Source organism: Macrobrachium nipponense, chromosome 30, assembly GCF_015104395.2.
Source record: "Macrobrachium nipponense isolate FS-2020 chromosome 30, ASM1510439v2, whole genome shotgun sequence".
Lineage (NCBI taxonomy): Eukaryota > Metazoa > Arthropoda > Malacostraca > Decapoda > Palaemonidae > Macrobrachium > Macrobrachium nipponense.
This window is the reverse complement of record NC_087218.1, coordinates 17,456,669-17,479,058: the sequence shown is the minus strand read 5'-3', so window position 1 is coordinate 17,479,058 and position 22,390 is coordinate 17,456,669. Positions and strand designations below refer to the sequence as shown.

Sequence of the window (22,390 nt, the reverse complement as noted above, 5' to 3'; positions counted from 1 at the left end):
CCTTCTCCATGGTCGAGTACCTCCTCACTGCTGGTAACAACGTCTTTGAGTAATGCGCCACAGAATTATTCGTTCCATCGGGACGTCTCTAGAGAAGGGCCGCATCTAAACCGACATTACTTGCAACTGTTGTCAAACAAAAAGGGAGAGAAAAGTCCGGTGAACGTAATAATGGAAAATTTATTAAAGAAACTTTCAATTTTTCAAATGATTCCTGACACTGGTTATCCCAAATAAATTTTACATCTTTCTTTAAAAGGATAGTTAAAGGATGAGCAAATGTTGGAAACTGTTCGTCACAAACCTGCGGTATTAACCTACCATGTCCTGAAAACGTCTTATTCCTCTCCTATTTTGAGATGCTGGTAGTATGAAACTGCCTCCCCATTTGCTTTCGTCAGCGCGATTTTACCCAGGCCTACTTCGTGCCCAAGATAAATTAACGTGGCCTGACTAAAATCACTCTCCCTTCAGTTAACTACCAAACCAGCCTTTCTCATAGCCTCGGTTAGATCTCTAATTCTCTTTAGATGAGTCTCCAAATCGTCGCTATAAATCAGGAATAGTGTTGGAATATAATTCATGAAATTACCATTTACTGTCCTATATCTTCCCAAGTATCTATATTAACAAAGTATACGTCATTTTTGTAAATTAGCTTACTTTGCATAAATGTATATGAAGAAAGTACAAGAGAAATTGTATTTTGAAATTTCTTATAATTTTCTCAGTGATATTTTATATGACGAATATTTTTTTGACATATTCGCAGACTGCCTAAGTCGGCCATGATTGCTTACTTAGCTTAGTTGTATTGCAGATATATATATTTGTGTGCGTGTGTTAGTACACACACGCATAGGTGTATGTATACACACACACACACACACACACACACACACATATATATATATATATATATATATATATATATATATATATATATATATATATATATATATATATATATATATATATATATATATATATAACTTTCTATAAATCCAGGGTAGAATGGTTAGTGAAACTGGGACTTGGAAGAAGTACTTTCGTAGTATAAAATTTAACAAAGAGGAATGATAGAAAATACAAATCAGTATAATGAAGCTGATCAACCCAAAACCAGTTCAGTATGCATGAATGTCCCTATATTCTCTTCTGAGCAACTGGTGTTACATTTTTGTGGTGGAGGCATACATATAATGGAAACGGCTCCTTCCCAGTTCTGGAATGTGTGGCAGGGTTTGTTGAGTGGTAACCTTGCTCAGCCCACCCTGGCTGGAGCAATACTGGATGTCAGGCTAACGTTTGATTATGTCATGTTTATCGAAGAAAGACCTCTTCGGGTTTAAGAAGTATTCTCAAGAGTCACGAGAGCCTCTTCGAGGGACAACTCTAAACTGGAGGGCTTCAAACGCCCCTTCAGAGGTCACAGCTCCAGTCCAGCCATGCAGTTGGCCTTTGAGACGAACCAATCTTCAAAGTCTTCGTATACTTTGAATTCGTAAAAGTCTTTGTCGTATAATCGGGAACACATGTGGCACAAAACGATCTCTCCGCTGATGGTTGACGGTTGATAATACTTCCTCCATTCCAAGTATTTCTCGTACTCCTGTCGAAATGTAATAAGAAATATTCAGATTGTAAGACTCACTGTGGGTGACTGAGAGACCCAGGACCCTGCAAAGACCTAATGATACAGGCACACTTATAAGCTTTTTTTTTTTTTTTTTTTTTTTCTTTTTTTTTTTTTTTTTTTTTTGCATCTCTTGTATACATGAATATATCTTTCCGTAAGATATACTTAGATACTCATGCAATTACAGCTTAAAACTAAATGCATTAAAGATACGTTTATAATTAGGATATATATAATTATATATATATATATAATATAATATATGTATATATATATATATATATATATATGGTGGATAATATGTACTATATATATATATATATATATATATAGATATATAATATATATATATCATACTATATATATATATATATAGATATATATATATATATATTATATATATATATATATATATATATATTATATATATATATTATTATATATATATATATATATATATATATAATATATATATTATATATATATATACATGGATCGTGGTCTATTAGTAAATTGCCTAACCACTCAATAGTAATAATAATTATAGCATATGCTGTTGACCTGATATTTTGCCTTCTCAATATGGTGTTTATGTTTCTTCGTTTCAAAGGTAAATTATAAACCAGATGTCCAAAGTTAATTATCCAGTGTTGGTAGTCGCTTGCTCCCATTGATGGAGGTGAATGGCACCAGGCGTACATTCAGGGAGTAGTTATACACGAAAACAGGGTTATAAAAGAAAAGGGGAGATTTTTCATTAGTTGGTCATATTCTGGGATATCTCCTAATGGCTGTGCGTCTGATTGACCGATACAGGCTCTGATTAGCTGGTTCCAGGGGGCCCTGCTCGTGGTTTGAGGAGGAGGGCGGTTGTATCTTTGTATCAGGGGCTTGCATCATTGTTCTCCTGAGGTGGTCAGCAGTAGGAGGGTAGGTTTTCACATAAAATGGCGGGGGGCTCCTTATAGTAGAGACGGCGGTGGTCCATGTCGCCATCGAGGATTTCTGGTATTCCTTATGATATGTTGGTGTTGGGGGAGCGTTACCATGTTCCCTCATGCAGTTTTGTTTTGCCACCTTTTCATGCAGGTGGATAGTCATCCTCTTAGAAAGCCGTGTTGTTGTCATACCAATGTAAGAATGGTGGCATCCATTCTTGAGCACAGTATTTGGTAGACAGCTCCTCTCCTATTCTGGATCACTGTTGTAGGGCCTGTTCTTCCTGAGGCACTGGGCAGTCCTCTGATCCTTATAACAGATTGAAAGGTCGACAGTTGTATCTTATTTGGCCGGAGTTACATGACCCCAAATGATATTTTTCAGGGCTGCCTCGTCCGTTTTATGCTCCATAATCTTGTATCTCCTGTACGATAATTTTTTGGTCCTTGTGCCCTCACGATGAGCACGGGTCTCCCACTGATACTACCTGTCAATGCCGCTCCTCGATACCCTTACTACTTGATGGCAAGATTATCTGTTTTTAACTAGTGACTGGGCGAAGTGTTCAAGTTCATCGGAGGTGGCACTAAGAAGAGATGTGGAAGAGGGCATGGCCAATGGTGGTAACATGGTCGTCCAAGAAAGAGATGGTATTATCAGTAGCTCTTTCACTCATGAAATGGAGGACAAATCCTTCCTCAAATGTTCAATGAAATTTCTCCAGCTAGAACTCATCAGCAATGTTTATGAAGGTATTGTCTATGTATCTTACATACAGGGCAGGCTTTGGGATCCTGCTGAAGATGTACTACTCAATACCTCCCATGTAGAAGTTGGCAAAGAGCACACAAGAGAGAGAACCCATGGAAATTCTGTCGCTATGAGTCCATAGTCTTCCCTGTTGATCGACCAATGAAACTTACTTAGTCAAAATCTCTAGCAGCTGGTAGAGAAACTCTTCCAGATGTTTAAGTTGGAATGATTTGTCCCTGTAGACCTTTTCGAGGATCATCTACATGGTCTTGTCGATGGGCACGAGGTGAAGAGACTACATCGAACGATATGATGATACTTTGGATGGCAAGGTGCATAGCCTGTCAAGAAACCCTACAGAAGCAATGAAAAGTTCATTCGCGATGTAAGTTGTTAATATTTTAATTAATGTCTTTGCCGTACTGATGCTCATCATCAAGGTCTACTGGGATTAATCATTCAAAAATTTAAACATCCTGGAAGAGTCCCTCTACCTGCTGCTGGAGAATTGCGCCAAGGAGGCTCTGTCCAGTGATCAATGGGGAAAACTATGGAATCAGATTAACAGAGTTACAATGGGTTCTCCCCTTGGTGTGTTGTTCACTAACTTTTACATGGTATTGAGCAGCGTGCCTTCAGCAGGATCCCAAAGTCTGCCATGGACATAAGATACATAGACAATACTTTAATCAATGTTGCCAGTGAGATCAAATGGTAGACAATGTGTTGAAGATTGGAAGAAGAATCAGTCCATTTCACATTCGAAAGAGCTACTGATATTACCATCTTCTTGGACATCTGTGTTACCACTACTTCCCACAGCTTCTTGATGAAGATCCACAGGAAACTATCTGACATCAGGCTCTGCCTCAACGGCAATTGAGAGTACCAAGATAATTTAAAACATCAGTAATATTCCTACTGTCAAGTAATGAGGATATTGAGGCATGGAGTCGATAGTTGGTATCAACGTGAGAGCCTTGCCACACGTGAGTGTACAGGGACCATAAAATGATTCTAGAGGGATATAAAAATATGTAGTACAAGAAGTGCCAGGTAGCCTTTAAGAATGCACACGCACATTTCCACAAATTTTTCCATAGTACAACTTTCCTTACACCTTTAAACCTTTTACTCTCAATTTCCTTTTCACCTCTGAAAAACCTCTTAGGATAGGTCCCAGCATTGGGGCTTTGGTCTAATTTTATATTTAGTTTCCATTTGATACCTCTTAAATCTGCTACATTAATCTATTCAAAATGTTCACTACATACCTTAAGCCTTCGTTTCTCTATAACAACTACACTTTAAACACCATTTATCATTCTCCCAATCTCTTCTTATTCCACCATCCAATGGCTCTACGCCTACTCCCCACTTGCCTCTACTCAGAATCCTTCAGGTTGACACAGTGATACCTTTTAATTTGGTCTTCTAAGGTCTGTAATGTAAGTAAAAAATGAAGAAATATGAAACTGCTTTTACCTTGGGATGATCTTTCAGATAGAGCAATCTCTCTGCCAGCTCCTTAGGCGAATAATTGTTGGCGTCAATGTATGAATTCGGGGGAAGAAGTGCTGAGTAATTCGCTGATCCCCGAACCACTGGAACAATTGGATAATATAGCAGATTGTAGACTTTCTCGGTGACGTAGTCTTTGCAGAAATTGTTCTCGAAAGCAAAGAAGAAGAGATAGCCTTTGCCAGCAGTCTTCAAGCACTGGTTTGTTGTTGCATTGTACTGGTGTTCTACGTACATGGAATCACCACATTTCAGAGGCCCACATCGTCCAAAAACATCAACTTGAGCATATTTCTCAACCTTTTTGATGTATTGCAGACGGTTGGACTCTGCTTTGCAGTTGGATATAAATGCCACTGCTAACTTTCTAGAAACATTTATTGCTTCCATTACTGGAGGAATGACCCATGATCTGGGGAGTAAGTGGGCTTCATTTCTGTGGACAATAAATCCATGGTGAACCATTATGTCGGCATCTTGACGGTAGGTCATTGTTCGGTTAAATAGTCCGTTGTAGTTTTCATATCTGACTTTGTGTATATTGTTTGAGTATAGTGGCGTTTCAAAGGTCATTATGACCCAAGGTTGCCGAGGGTCACGTGGTGATAATTTCTTTGTGATAGTCTGAGAATCTTGTGCACCTCGCATGAAGATGATAACAGCATCTGCAGTATTCCTCTGGAATGAAATTGGTGTGGAGTGAGTTAATGACATTTCCAGCATTCTGTACGCTTATGTAGGTCTTTGATACCTCTTGCAATGGCGGGAAGTAATACTCAATGAAAAAGGCAAGGGAACCTGTACGTGATTATGAAAACAGCTACTGTAAGATGGACATGGATCATGGGTCAATAGTTTCAAGATAATTACCTTTTTTACCTCGTAGATCACTTCACAGTGCAGAGGGCATTGGCCTTTGTCAACATGGGAAAACACAGCCCTCCACTTAGAACTGAGGAGGGGCACTGACCAAAGAAGCACACGGGGTACAGCGCCAGATCTAAATCTGAGTTAAAAAAAATCTGTATTATTGTAGAAAAATCATCTGTAATACGGCAATAATTTGGGACTCTCATGGCTAGAAAATGAAGATCCAAAGCTAACGGTAAAATTCAGAAACATTTCTGAAAATGTCTATTGATATAAAAAAGAGAATATCCTCTTTCGGTTCACGAGTGCTGAAGTCAACAGCATCAAACTATACCAATGCGGACCTTTTGGTACACTGAAAAGTAGCCATTGAACATTCCACGAGGCAGAACTTAGAAATACCTTTTCAGTTCTGGAACCAGCTGTCCCGCAGCTTTCTTCCGGAAGAGCTCCATCATAGGAGCGTAAACCTCATCTCGAAAGGCGTTTGATGACTGAGGGAGGGCAACTGAAATGATAATAAAAATAATAATACGGTGAAGTAGTTGCAGTGGAGTAAAGAAACATTCACTTAGAAATTAGTATAAACAATAGGGGTTTACTGTCAGGCCTACTCAAGGAAGTGTGATAAAGACAGGGAAAAATGAACAGGAAATGAAATGAGATTAAAATAAGATTGATGAATTATCTCAGGAATAAAGTGAAAAAATAGAGAAGTATAAATACTGACTATTGTTTGTATATATGATACCAGAAGTAGATATTTAACATATAATGTGTTGCTGAAGTAATCCCAGCTAAAGTGAACTAGCCATGTATAGTCTTACAGGTAATTTCTTGCTAAAGAATGGCCAATGCATAATAAAGCCTCAAGGAAATCATGGAGGCAAAAAGAAACATCCCATGGAGTAGTGAAGAAAGTCAGTTACAGGTAAAGATACAATATCTGATGTTAACACACGAATGGCAACTTACCACTTTGAAAATGCAAAAATGTTCCAGAATTGAAATAAACATTTAGTGCACCGAGTCCACATAACATTGCGAAAACTATGAAAGGTATGTTTTTGGGCCCTCTTTCCTTTCATGGTTATTTGGTTGAACCTGAAAATGAGATGACTGTCATTGTGAAGTTTTAGCCTACAAAAAAGTTATCTTTAATCACATTTCATTTTAGCTTTCTTCAATCTTACTGTCCAATCTTTCTCTCTGACTTTTATCTCTTGTGCAACTTTGGGGTTTCCTCTCAGTTCCAATTTTATACCTTTGTAATTTATCTCCATTATTTTCTGGATCTCCATCTTGCTGTCCAAACACTCCAACTCCTTTTAAGTCTTCAGCCTGAATGGCAGGAGGTGCCCTAGTGTGTAGCTTGGTAGCCCAATCGTAATACAGTCAAATCAATCGAGGGCCAATTATCAGGAAACGGTTTCATCTAATTAGTAAATGAATTTACCATGTTTGCAGGGGTATAAATTTTTTCTTCTCCTAGCTTACAGAAAATTAAAATAATTCGAGCCAATTGGTATAACTTTATTGATAAATTAACTTAGGAATAGTTTTAATTATATATATATCTCAAGTATAAAAGGCCCATTAAAACACCATATTTCGGTGGACTTACTTCCACCCTTATCAAACAGTGAATGATAGAAGGAGTTTCATTAGTGAAATATATAGTAGGCAATATTTCCTTAGGTGATGCCACTGAGCCATGGTGTGTTCTGTTAATTGTCTTAACCCACTTCATCGTTGCCTTAAGGCTCCATTAGAAAGGTTGATACTATTATCTTGTTGAATTAGTGAAGATTCTACCATCTGACATTGGTATTGACAGCAGTTCTTGCATAAAATTCTGGATGCGTTCCAATCCATGTTATGGTTCGTGTTATTTATATGATGGAAAGTTGCCGAACTATGTTGTTCATATCTAAGTCATCCTATATGTTGTGTTTTTCTTTCCGATAGAAATTTTCCAGTGAAACCGAAATATGACTGACTTATCACAGTCCCTACAAGGGATCTCAACTGCTCCAATGCTTTTGGAAACTGGTTTCTGCTGAACATTAATTAATGATTTCCCTACTGTATTAGGATAAGTGAAGATAAAAGGGTTCGAGGGACCTAAGATTTGTGTGATCTCTCATAAATTATCCACGCGAGGGATTATGATTTCATTTGTTTTTTTTCCTTTTCTTGGTATTTTTGTAGGTTTGTAAAATATGCTGTTTGCTTTATGTTATGGCTTTTCCTACTGTGTGCTTGAGGTAATTTATCAATATAAGTTTCAAGTTCTTTGTTAAGAAAATCTGGGGAGCAAATTTTAAGGGCTCTAAGAAATAAGTTACTTTTATGCCGTGTTTGACTGAAATGTCATGATAGCTGACTCGGCATAGCAATTAACCATCACGACCTAACTATCCTGGAGTGAATTGTTCCCTCGTTAAATAGTCACTGTTGTCAACTCAATTATATGTCGCCAAGCCTTTCCTTTATGGTTATTTTCTTTTTTCTCTTAGTATTATTCTTTCATCTCTTGGTGAGTCTGTCTGTTTCCTTGATGTATAACTTTTGTGGTCCCTTTTTTTTGGTTAGTTTTATGTTCCTTTATATACTTATTTTTAATGCTGCATTGCCATTTGTTTAACTGTTAATATTAATTTTTTTAAATTTTATTTTTTAATAACACCATGATTCTATCTGTACTGCAAATTATTTTATTTTTTAACCTTGAAAATGTGATATCTGTCATGAAAGGTCAGCGACATATTTGTAAGAATGGAGGTTTTCGTTTCCCTGGTTCCTTTTGTGTGTGTATATATATATATATATATATATATATATATATATATATATATATATATATATATATATATATATCTAAATATAATTTTCGTTAAAAGCAATTGCTTTACTGGCATCAATAAGTTTCTTGCAGGTATCTTCATACCAACGAAGTTTTTTCCGATTCTCGTTTGTCAATTTCTGGTGAAAAATACGCAGACTTCCTTCTTCCATTTATTGAATTTTGTCGCGACAGCTGTTTCACTTTATGGCATTATCAAGCGACAACTGACTTACAATCTGGCCTTTCGGCCTATTTATTTCATCGTGTAGGAAGTATGACCTTGAGGCATGGGTACTGGTTAGTCTAGGGATTTTCAGCTTAAGGATGTTGTTTTGGATACAAAGAATATAAGGACATATGTATTGTGACAATAAAAGTGAAAGTTGCAACAGTGGTTAAATAAATATTCAAAATACAATGCCATATGCTAGTGTTTCCTTAAATGTATGTTTAAAATTTAATATGTTACATGTTTGGTTTAAATTAAAATAATACAAAATTACATCAGGAATGAAATTGAATATAGAAATCTAAATACCAGGCAATAAAAACAAAAAAAAAAAAACAAAAAAAAAAATAAAAGAAAAAAAAAAGAAAAGAAAAAAAAATATATATACGTATGTATATATAATATAATATATATATATATATATATATATATATATATATATATATATATATATATATATATATATTATAGCATGCATAAAGGTACAAGTCATATCATTTCCGTTTATATATAAATGTGTATAATTTAAATTTGAGTGAGTGAGCGTGTGAGCGTGTGTGTGTGTGTCCAAATGGTCTACGTTGGTTAACGGCTGCAGATTCGTGTTGGGCGGGTCCTCAGCGACCTGAGCAAGGATGTTACTTGGCTCTCGCTGGGTCCTCTCATGTCTTCTGAGGGGCGAGATGTTCCCGGTGGGTTGGGGCACGCTGTCTGGTCCCTGTTGGCTGGCGTATTCCTTCTCCTGCTGGAGGGGAGTATATGGTCCGATTCTTGTTGGACGTTCAAGGTCGGCTTCTGAATAGTGATGCCGCTGAAGAACTACGTAGCAACCCAGACATCATCATACGGAAAGGTGACAAATCATCAGTCTACATAGTGATGAAGAGAAGTGATTATTTTGAAAAGATGGATATGATCCTTCTGTACACCTCCAAATTCCAACGTTTAACAAAGGACCCCACCGAAGACCTCAGAAAAAAGTGTCAAGGCTTGTGACTAGGGCCAACAATTAGCAAGACGTCGTAAAATTCCCTAAGGTATAAGGAGACTATGGGCCCGGTTACTGCTATGGGACAGTGAAAACGCACAAGGGAAGCAACCCCTTAGGGCCCATCATCTCTCAGATGACATCTCCAACCTATAGGATAGCGAAGGTCCTGAATGATTTGCTGGTACCTTACATACCCGGTGCATATTCACTGAAATCGGCGGTGGAGTTTATTGATATCCTACAGGAAAAAGGACCAGAAGACGACATTGTCTCACTCGACATTGAGAGTTTGTTTACGGATGTTCCCGTCGAAGAAACGATCAACATCATCCTTGATCGTGTATACAGGTCCAAGAAGAACCCGCTGCCCATTTCCGAAGATGTCCTCTGAGATATGCTGAAGGCTAGTACTACTGAGGCCACTTCCCTCTCTCATCAGGGTCCTTTTTGCAAATATGTACATGGCCACTGTCGAAAAAAGGACCTTTAGAGAACATCAAAAACCTAGGATTTATGGGCGGTACATCGACGAAATATTCGTCACAATAAAAGAACCTGATGATGCCAGAAAACTAGCAGAAGCTCTGAAAAGAAACTCAGTGTTCAACTTCACCACAGAGTACAGCCAGCAGAAGACTTTGCCATTTCTTGATGTCCTGGTAAAACAACAAGAAGGACAGTTTAAGACGACCGTTTATACGAAAGCAACGAACGCTGGCCGTTGCTTGAACGCACGCGGGGAAAGCCCGGACGCATACAAAAAGTCTGTCGTGAGTCCATATGTCAACAGAGCCTTCACACACAGCTCATCATGGAGAGACATACATAACGAACTCGATCGAATTCGCCAACTGCTGACAGACAACGGCTATGCAGATCAAATGATCGAAGCAGCAATAAAAAAGAAAATGGACGAATTTTACCCACCCAACACGACGACGAAAAACGAGGAGAACTTGATTATTTACCATTGTGTACATTATGGGTCTGCATACAAGGAGGATTGCTGCACACTACGCGGGATAATAAACAGAGGCGTAACCCCAAAAGCCCCTTACCACAAAATAAGCCTCAGGATATATAGTAAGCCCAACCTTGTAACAGCCTTAATAATGAAGAACAACACCGCTCCGGGGGGACCGAAGGAGATGTGAACGAACGTAGTTTACACATTTACTTGTCCAGAGGAGATGCGTCAATCTCACAGCCAAAACTACATCGGGCACACTACAACGACCCTTCGGAGACGTCTGCTGGCTCATAGAAATCAAGGGGCCATCCATCAACATTATATAGATGTTCACGACAGGAAGCCATCTCTACAAGAGCTCATAGAAGGTACCCAGGTCGTGCACAAAGAAGACAATTATGGTCGCCTCTTAATAACCGAAGCGGTGGCCGACCTTGAACGTCCAACAAGAATCGCTCAGGTCACTGAGACCCCGCCCAACACGAATCTGCAGCCGTTAACCAACGTAGACCATTTGGACACACACACGCGCACGCGCGCGAGCACTCACCCAAATTTAGATTATACAAATTTATGTATAAACGGAAATGATCTGACTTGTGCCTTTATGCATGCTATAAAATATTTTTTTTTGTTTTTGCTTTTTATACCTGTATTTAGATTTCTATATTCCTTTTGATTCCTGTATGTAATTTCTTAATTTTTTATTTAAAACCAACTTGTAACATATTAAATTTTAAACATACATTTAAGGAAACACTAGGACATGGCATTGTATTTTGAATATTTATTTAACCACTGTTAAAACTTTCACTTTTATTGTCACAGTACATACGTATGTCCTTATGTTCTTTGTATCCAAAACAACACCCCGTAAGCTGTTAATCCCTAGACTAACCAGTATCCATACCTCAAGGTCATGCTTCCCTGACGATGAAATAAATAGATTGAAGGCCCTAGATTTGTAAGTCGTAGTCGCTTGATAATGCCATAAGGCGAAACAGAATTCAATAAATGGAAGAATGAAGTGTACGTATTTTTCACCAGGAATTGACGAACGAGAATCGGAAAAAACTTTGTTGGTATGAAGATACCTGCAAGAAACTTATTGATGCCACTAAAGCAATTGTTTTTAACGAAAATTGTATAAGAGAAAAACTATGCCCTAAAAGTATACATATACATACATACATACATCATACATACTATATTATATATATATATATATATATATATATAATATATATATATATACATACATGTATATATATAAATATATATATATATATATAGATATAGATTATATATATATATCATATAAATATATATATATTATATATATATATATATATATATGTATAGCCTATAGATATATACTATATATAATATAATATATATATATATATATATACATATATATATATATATTTATGTAATATATATGTATATATATATATTATATGTATAATATATATATTATAATATAATATATATTATATATAATATATATATATATATATATATATATATTATATATTACCTGTCTTTTGCTGATGTCTGCAATCGGACTGCTTCAATTACTTGAAATTATACTAATTTTAATACAGAATTACTTGCATTATGAAAAAAAAGAAACCAATTCACTGCTTGATATCAGGAAAGCGACACATATGTTCCCTCCTTTAGTGGTTCGGGAATCGAACGGAAGTCCCTTAGTTTATGAGCTTATTACACTACCATTGCACTACGAGGCCAGAGAGAGAGAGAATCAGCTGTCAAAGAGGAATAATCAATAAAGAAGAATCTTCAATTATGAATGAATAATAGAAAATGAAGGGAGATGCAACAGTTATGTACCGCGATCAAAGGCAACGGATAAGAGAGAGAGAGAGAGAGAGAGAGAGAGAGAGAGAGAGAGAGAGAGAGAGAGAGATTAAATTAGAGTTCACTTGATCACAAAATCCTGTCGCCTTAAAAAAAAACTTAAAAAAAAATCGACCTTCCAGCACCCACCTAGGGAAGGAGGTAACGACGAGGACCTACAGGAACTTACTTCGTTAGCGGCTTCAGAGCTGCCGTGACGAGGAAATGCGTTCCGGACGGCGCTGTGGCGATCCTTCGGAGAAGAGTAAGAAGAAAGGTTCTGATTCGGCGGAACATCTTAAACAATATCCGATAAAGTTCGCTTTACTCACAGTGAATTGTGTTTTATCGGATTTGTTGTGTTCCTCTTTGCTTCTGTCGCCTTTTTCTCTCTTCGCGTGGAGACAATACATTTACAGGTTCTCCATCTTGCCGTTTGATTATGGAAGTCTTACGTTTAAGGAAAACAAGCCCTGTCGCACCGTCGTCTGAATCTTTGTTTGAAGTGAAATAAGCTCGAGGAAGATCAAGAGGACATAAGAACTGACTGACTCTGAGGAAATCTCCGCGGAAAAGCGAATTTATGTATTAATAAAGCTGAGCTCAGAGGTGCCTGAACGGTTCATGGCCGGAGAATACTCTATCGAAATGTTCGTCATTTTATAACTTAGTTCTTTTCGTTTTGGGCGACGATCGTGTTTCATTATTTTTCTACGTTCGATCAGATGCCAACGGGTGATGAATGAGTAGGAAGTACGTATTGCCTTCGTAAAGGCTAGATTAACGCTTGCAAGCAACGTAAGGACTATGCACCTGACACGAAGTACCAGGGCGCAACTGTTTTGCTTTGCCAATTCGCCACTGCCCGAGGGCATAACTACAATGAATGCCACGAAGACACTTCCATTGAACTTATCGGGATACAAGTACTAAAGATCTGGTTCCGTGACCGAATTAATTTCCATAGATATATATATATTACATATATATATATATATAATATATATAATAATATATATATATATATATATATATATATATAAGCGGAGTACCACATGATAATGATAGGCAGAAATCGAAGCGTTTTCGTCTTTACTAAGACATTGTCAAGGAACGAATGAAAGAGACTTATCAGATAAACAAAATGATCAAGAATACCAGATGGTTAATCGTCAAAATGGTAAAATCAAAGAGATAATCAAGGATTATCGATATCACATGGTCACAATCTTAAGCATAGATTTAACCCTAACAGAAACTGCAACGTATCCATATAGTAAAAAAATGGAAAAACTGAGTATATTAATTTTGTTGCTTATATTTATCTACAACTTTTTACATTACAAATTTTTTATTACTAAACTTTTGACATTTATATTACTGAAAACAACATTTAAGTTAAAAAGCTTTAAAATTCTAGCAATTATCAAAAACCTTTCATCATAGGGTGAAATTCGTAGAATCTTAAAGCATTTTAACATAAATGTTGTTTTCAGTAATATTAATGTCAAGAGTTCAGTAATTAAAAATTCTCCTGAAGATCTTCCGGGCTACATATATGAAATTCCTTGCAAAAAATGTTATAAAGTCTATTACAGACAAACCAGCAAATCACTTTCACAACGTCTCAAACAACATCAATATTCTGTGAGAACTGGACAAATATCGAATGCATTATTCGTACATATGAGAGATTTAGATCATCCTATTAACTGGAGTTAAGCAAGAGCCTTAATTCCATGTAATGACCAGTTAAAAGGAATATCATTGAATCTTGTATCACCAAGTCAAATAATGTTCTAAATTTAAGTCTTCGTTTATTTAAACTCGATGCCTTCATAATGAAAAAAGTTGTAGATAAATATAAGCAACAAAATTAATATATTCAGTTTTTACATGTTTTTGACTATATGGATATGTTGTAGTTTCTGTTAGGGTTAAATCTATATTTAAGTTTGTGACCGTGTGATATCCGATAATCCTTGATTATCTCTTTGATTTTACCTTTTTAACAATTAACCATCTGGTATTCTTGATCTTTTCGTTTACCTGATAAGTCTCTTTCCATCTGTATTTCATTCGTTCCTTGGCAATGTCTTAGTAAAGACGAAAGCGCCTGGATTTCTGCCTATCATTTTCCTTTGGTATTCGCTTATTTAATGAAGTCATAAATATATATATATATATATATATATATATATATATATCTATATATATATATATATATATATATAGTTTTACATATATACATATATATATATATATATATATATATATATATATATATATATATATATATATATATATAATGTAACTGACTGGAGGGCACTTGGCAGATTTACACAAAACAGAAGGCGGGCAGGATAATTAAGTATTTATATATGTACATATATAATATATAGTATAGGCTTGGGAGTAGACCCTCTTTTAAACAAGTCTTGTTGAAAAGGATGGCTGCATCTGCTCCATTAATTTTGTACAGAGTCTTCTCTATTTTCCTTATTTAGGATTTCTCAATGTTGCTGAAACTGGCAAGCAACGTGCCAAAGGGGATCGTCAAATCCAGTGTAGTCATATTGATTTATCTTTATTACTGCTATTACTACTACAATTTTCTCTCTCTCTCTCTCTCTCTCTCTCTCACGTTTCGCCCAGATCTGCCAGGGCATGGTCACAGCGATGGTTGCTGGAGGGCTGAATCTTGGTTGTTGTTGTTTAAGATTAAGCTGGCTTTATGCCAGCACGGGCTCTTGCTCAAGAGCAGCCCGTAGGTCCTTGGTGGTTGTTGTTGTTTAAGATTAAGCTGGCCTTGTGCCAGCACGGGCTCTTGCTCACAGAGCAGCCCGTAGGATGAAGGTGGTTGTTGTTGTTTAAGATTAAGCTGGCTTTATGCCAGCACGAGCTCTTGCTCATAGAGCAGCCCGTAGGATGAAGGTGGTTGTTGTTGTTGTTTAAGATTAAGCTGGCCTTGTGCCAGCACGGGCTCTTGCTCACAGAGCAGCCCGTAAGGTGATGAAGGTTGTTGTTGTTTTTTGATTTAGCTGACCTTGTGTCAGCACGGGCTCTTGCTCACAGAGCAGCCCGTAAACCAATGAAGGTGGGTGAGTCTTCTCTATACATGGTCGTGCGGGCGCTCACGGATGCTCCTGCAAGACCCGGAGAATGCTCGACTTTTCATTGGCTGGCGGCCAGGCTTCGGAAACGCTCGAGGCGCGTTGACCTTCTCAGGTGTGTTTTCATTGGCTGCTACCTTGGTGTCATAACTCCTGGTATTTCTTCCAGCCTCTTCATTATAAAATATATAGTATAGGCAGTATATATATAGTGTGTGTGTTTGTGTATTTGTATTTATATAGTTATGCATACATATAGACATATTTATATAAACACATATATGCATATACATTTATATATATATATATATAAATATATATATATATATATATATATATAGTATATATATATATATAGAATAAGAGAGAGAGAGAGAGAGAGAGGAGAGAGAGAGAGGATCTCTTTCAGTATGTATGTATATATATATATATACATATATATACACACACACACACACACACACACACATATATATATATATATATATATATATATATATATATATATATATATATATATATATATATATATATATATATACAAACCCCCCTAACAAAACTACACAAATGACAACTCTTACCTGTTGGTAGCAGGCGCCCTCTCTCTGCAAACATTTTCAAGTAGGCTAATAAGCTCACATAAATATAAAAATATGCTATTTATTACTCAAACCAGATGAACATAAAATAGAACAAAATGATTAATGTTATGTTTTAAAAACCCAAGTCTGCCCCACAAAGAAATGTAAATCATCATTCCACTCTCCTGGATTAGTCTAAGTAATCACTCCCAGTCTCAAATTGTCAACTGCTACATTTTAATTGTCAGTCTTAGAGAATCCCGTTTCTAGAACAGTGATATGGGACCCATCTTTTTGAGATGGACTTTTCCTCAACACCTGGTGTCCTCTCAACCGTATTTCTTCTTATCTCAAAGAAATGTGTCTTTCTCTTAAGTGCCTCGAACGGCCGGACCTGTTATGCACGTTCGAACGAATGTACATATCTACCACGCCCCAAGATCGCCCGTGGCAACAGCCCTAGCAGTCACCAATAATGCACACACATCAAATTCCTTCTTCCAAGGAAGGCTATCTCTAGGCGCGCCCTGTCTCTAAGCCAGGGAAGCTGATACATCATGTCATTCACTAACACATCAATTCATACCTATAACAGGTCCGGCCGTTCGAGGCACTTAAGAGAAAGACACATTCCTTTGAGATAAGAAGAAATACGGCTGAGAGGACACCAGGTGTTGAGGAAAAGCCCATCTCAAAAAGATGGGTCCCATATCACTGTTCTAGAAACGGGATTCTCTAAGCCTGACAATTAAAATGTAGCATTGACAATTTGAGACTTGGAGTGATTACTTAAACTAATCCAGAAGAGTCGAATGATAATTTACAGTTCTTTTTGGGGCAGACTTGGGTTTTTAAAACATGAATTATTAATCATTTTGTTCTATTTTATGTTTATCTGGTTTGGGTAATAAATAGCATATTTTTGTATTTATGTGGGCTTATTAGCCTAGTTGACAATGTTTGCAGAGAGAGGGTGCCTGCTACCAACAGGCAAGAGTTGTCATTTGTGTAGTTTTGTTAGGGCGGGCGTTATAGTTATTGGTGGTAGTGATTTAAAAGCTTTTTATACATTTTGTAGGCTGTAGGTACGCTAACGAAGAGACTGGTGACTAGTTTGACATATTTTTTGGTAGGAAGAGAGGTTATAATTATGTCACAGGCAACTCGGGCTCTTTTTGCTGATTCATTGGTTTGGTGTTCGAAGCGTCGGGTGTCTCTCTGCTTCTTAGATAGTTTTAGCCGGTCAGTGATTCATGAAAATTACTATGAGATTCAGGGCCTCTGTAACACGGTTTTTTCGCAATAACTTTTTATCTATGCATTTCATAGTTATAACGCTTATTCAGAATACACATTATATCTACACATAAATTTTGACTGTATTCTGCATTACGTAGGTTGAATAAATTTGGTACTTACAATGTAAAAGTGACTCTTTTTGAAGATGGGCCAACTTACTCAGAGAAAAGGTTTCGAACGCACTCGTTACGTAACTTATGACAGCATTTCTTCCCTCTTTCTCGATGGATGATTGGCTATGCGTAACAAAGACTATACCTCTGGCAACAATGACAAACAAATTTAAATACAAGCAAAGCAGCACACCTTTATGAATTCTGAACCTCTCCACTGATAATTGTCATAATGAACAAACCAACATATGTTATTTATGTGAGCTTATTAGCCTAGTTGACAATGTTTGCAGAGAAAGGGTGCCTGCTACCAACAGGCAAGAGTTGTCATTTGGGTAGTTTTGTTAGGGCGGGGCGGTTATAGTTTATTTGTGGTAGTGATTTAAAAGCTTTTTATACATTTTGTAGGCTGAAGGTACGCTAACCCCCACCCACATCTATGTATCGTTCCGCCATTCATAAAGTCTTTGGGTTTCAGAGCCGATGGAACAACAAGGTGAATGGGTTTCTGTCTAGTGGATGGGCGGCGCAACATTTCGTGAAAAGGTGTTTACTTTGCTTACGTAATGAAGTGTTTTTTCGACTCTTGGCTCGTAATCATTGGCCATGGCGTCGGCTAGATCATTTTACTTTATAAAATTAAAACTATCGGGTTAGGTTAGTGGATAATGCTGACAAAATTTGTGTGTGGTTGTAAAATATACATATGTCAACTTTCAGCTACATCCGATGCTTTGACAAGGAGCAAAGTCCAAAAAACGTGTTACAGAGGCCCTGAATCTCATAGTAGGGTCTTGAAATTGTGAGGGAAAAAGTTTGATTTTTGACATATTAAAGTGTTTCGTGAGTGTGGTGAATAGGTTACGGGTTATGCATACGTGAGATGCGTATACGAGTTTGGGTTCTAGTCATATGAAGATGTGAGTGTAATTTCATTGTTTCTTTCTTTTTTTTCCGTCTTTGTTTGTATTTTATTTTTAATTCTCTTTTTATTTGTGATGAATTTGCTCAAAGGGTGTTTTTTTTATGCCTCTCGAAATTCGATGGACATTAGGGAGGGTTTTGTGAAAATATGAGCGAGGTTTTTGTGGTTGTTGTGAGTCACGCCCTGAGAGAGAGAGAGAGAGAGAGAGAGAGAGAGAGAGAGAGAGAGAGAGAGAGGCGAGGATTTGAGTGCGTGAGTCTGAGGGACGGAGAGAAGTTTGTTGCTGGGCTGATCCGCTGAGGAAAGCGCTTTGCATTTCTTTTTTTTTTAGCCACAACAGCTGCGAACAGCTGTTGTGGGTTGTTTACTGGTGCGGTGCATGTTTTTTTTTTTTTTTTTTTTTTTTTTTTTTTATCTTTTATTGGGGGAAGTTTGCAATAATTGTTCTGGATTGGATTTTGTGTGTATATAGTAAATACATTAATGCTATTGAGGTCGGGGAATCTTAAAGAACACAAAAGCTTCCGTAAAGAGAGGAAAATGGCGGATGCAAAGGGTACTACAACTCTGATACATCATGTAATTCACTAACACATCAATTCATATATATATATATATATATATATATATATATATATATATATATATACCTATAATATATATAATAATATATATATATATATATATATATATCTATATATATATATATATAATATACTATATATATATATATATATTTATATATATATAATATATATATATATATATATATATATATATATATATATGGATATATATATATATATATATATATATACTGTAATGTCAGTCTGGAAACACCAGGACAACAATTTGCAGTAAAACGTCCCAGAGAGTGAAATTGCAAATTTCTCAGCCTTCTCTTACACTCTCTCCATATAACATTTGTGCAAACTAAGCTATTGAACGAAATTCACATATACTTTGCTCATGATTGTAAAGCGTAAGTGGAAATTACAATTTTTGTCACCTTTTCGAAACTACAACATAAAACGACGCTGGGAGCAAAGGATAATGTCATAAATTATGCTTTTGCACAATTCAGAGTTTGTAGTTCTATATCATGTCGTTATTCCACTGATAAAAGTGAGATATATAGTATATAAACATAACATATACACACACAAAAAATATACAACATAGACACACACATATATAAGATACACACACACACACATACATACATATATATATATATATAATATATATATATATATATATATATATATATTTATATATATATATATATATATATATATATATATATATATATATATATATAGACTGAGAGAGATATATTCCTCTCTCTCATTCTATGGTTATATATATATATATATATATATATATATATATATATATATATATATATATATGTATATATATAGTATATGCCTATATATGTGTATATATAAATATGTCTGTATGTATGCATAACTATGTAAATACATATACACAAATGCTTGAGACATTTAAATGCGTAACGAGCGCGCCCAGTTAAAGAAGCGTGGAGGGGCTGTAGAAAATGCCGAATATAATACTCTCAGGAAATCTCGAGGGAGCGTGAGTTGCCAGAGAAGGAGAATATTCTCAGGAAATGTCCTTCATTTTGTGACTTCATTCTTCCAAGTTTTTGGTGACGATTAATCATTAAATATGAAATATTATGTATATAGTTATTGTTATAATTATCGTCCATTATAATGATAATTATTGCTCTTGCAAGCAACGAGGCGACCAGAATTTAAGGAAGCTCCGGGATCCTGGCTGCATTTCCTTGACTCATCATCTATCCATCCGCCTGAGGGTGATATGTCGGCGAAGAATCTTGCATGAGAAATATTATAATTGTTGGATGTTTCTGGAATCACCCGTCCAATGGGGTGGAGGCAAGTGGTGAATACTATATACATATATATACAACAATTATAATATTTCTCATGCAAGATTCTTCGCCGACATATCACCCTCAGGCGGATGGATAGATGATGAGTCAAGGAAATGTAGCCATGATCCCGGAGCTTCTCTAAATTCTGGTCTCTGCGTTGCTTACAAGAGCAATAATTATCATTATAATGGACGATAATTATAACAATAACTATATAGACAATATTTCATATTTAATGATTAATCGTCACCAAAAACTTGGAAGAATGAAGTCACAAAATGAGGGACATTTCCTGAGAATATTCTCCTTCTCTGGCAACTCACGCTCCCTCGAGATTTCCTGAGAGTATTATATTCGGCATTTTCTACAGCCCTTCCTCGCGTCTTAACTGGGCGCGCTCGTTACTCATTTAAATTTCGCAAGCACATCGCGTCAGGCAAAGGTGTGGAAGAGCTCGTTTTCTTTAAATGCTGGAGATTTATGATCAACAAAGCAAGATGGAGATCTGCAAATAAACTGAACTGATCCGATAAAGCGCGATCCAGTGTGAGCGAGACGAACTTTGTCGTGTTCTGGGTAAGATGTTTCGCCGACTCAGAACCTCTCTTCTCTTCCTCTGCCGAAGCATCGCCACGGCGCTGTCCGGAACGCGCCTCCTCGTCACTTCAGCTCTAAAGACTCCAACGAAGTAAGTTTGTTCTTTGGCTGCAGGTCCTCGTTGTTGCCTCCAACGGACATTTTCTCTTTAGGGGGCGGGAAGGAGGATGAGGGGCTTGGTCCGCTGTGAACCCTAATAAAATGAGGATCCAAATGCACGGACGCATGCATTCGTACATGCGACCTTGTGTGATTGTACGAATACATAAAGAACTGCCTAGATAAATACATACATTTGTATACAAATAATGTGTTACCGAGGTTTCAACCTCGGTACAGAGTCTCAAAAGAAAAGAGATCCATTCAAATACACACACACACACACACACACACACACACACACACACATTATATATTATATATATATATATATATAATATATATATATACTATATATATATATACACACACACACACACACACACACAATATATATATATATATATATATAGATATATATATATATATATATATATATATATCTATATATATTATATATATATATATTATATCTATATATATATATATATATATATATATATATATATCTATATATATATAGATATATATATATATAGATATATATATTATATATATATATATATATATATATATATATATATATAAATGTACTATTGCATACGCAATCATTTTCTCATTCAGTTATACATCTATATGCAAATATGCGAATTACATATAAAATCAGCCACATATAAACACGCCCATACATACATTTGAGATTAACATTTATCTGTAAGAGGTTCATTGTTGGGCTTGAACTGTTTCAAGTTTCCGTATAAGCTAAGAGAAGAAAAATTGATACTCCTACAAATCTGGTTAATTCATTTACTTGTTAGAAGAAAATGTTTCTTGTTAACTGGCCCTAGTTGCATCCACTTCGAGTCTCTTACTTGACCGCCATTCTCGTTCCTTTCTCGTATCTAGTAGTCTAGCCTCCCCAAATACTACATCTTGGTGCAACTGTGGGATGTTCTCCCAATTTTACCTTTAGGTCTTTGTACTTCGTCTCTTGATATTCTTGACCTCATGACCTTGCTGTTCATAATACTCAAACTCCCTCTTTTAACCTTCTAAAGCGTTTAATGCCCGAAAGTGCCCCACAGCTTCACTTGTCAGCCTAATTCTTATAAATAA

The 22,390-nt window shown here is 36.2% G+C and overlaps 1 protein-coding gene across 1 annotated transcript; it reads right to left on the bottom strand.

The window, feature by feature from the left end:
* Positions 1–1,429: 1,429 nt before the first annotated feature.
* On the bottom strand, positions 1,430–5,575 carry LOC135201992 (alpha-(1,3)-fucosyltransferase C-like). Its single transcript, XM_064231268.1, has 2 exons — positions 4,817–5,575; positions 1,430–1,612 (listed from the first exon to the last, which is right to left on the bottom strand). Exons 1-2 carry the CDS (start codon positions 5,573–5,575, stop codon positions 1,430–1,432), a joined length of 942 nt encoding a protein of 313 aa, XP_064087338.1.
* Positions 5,576–22,390: the final 16,815 nt, after the last annotated feature.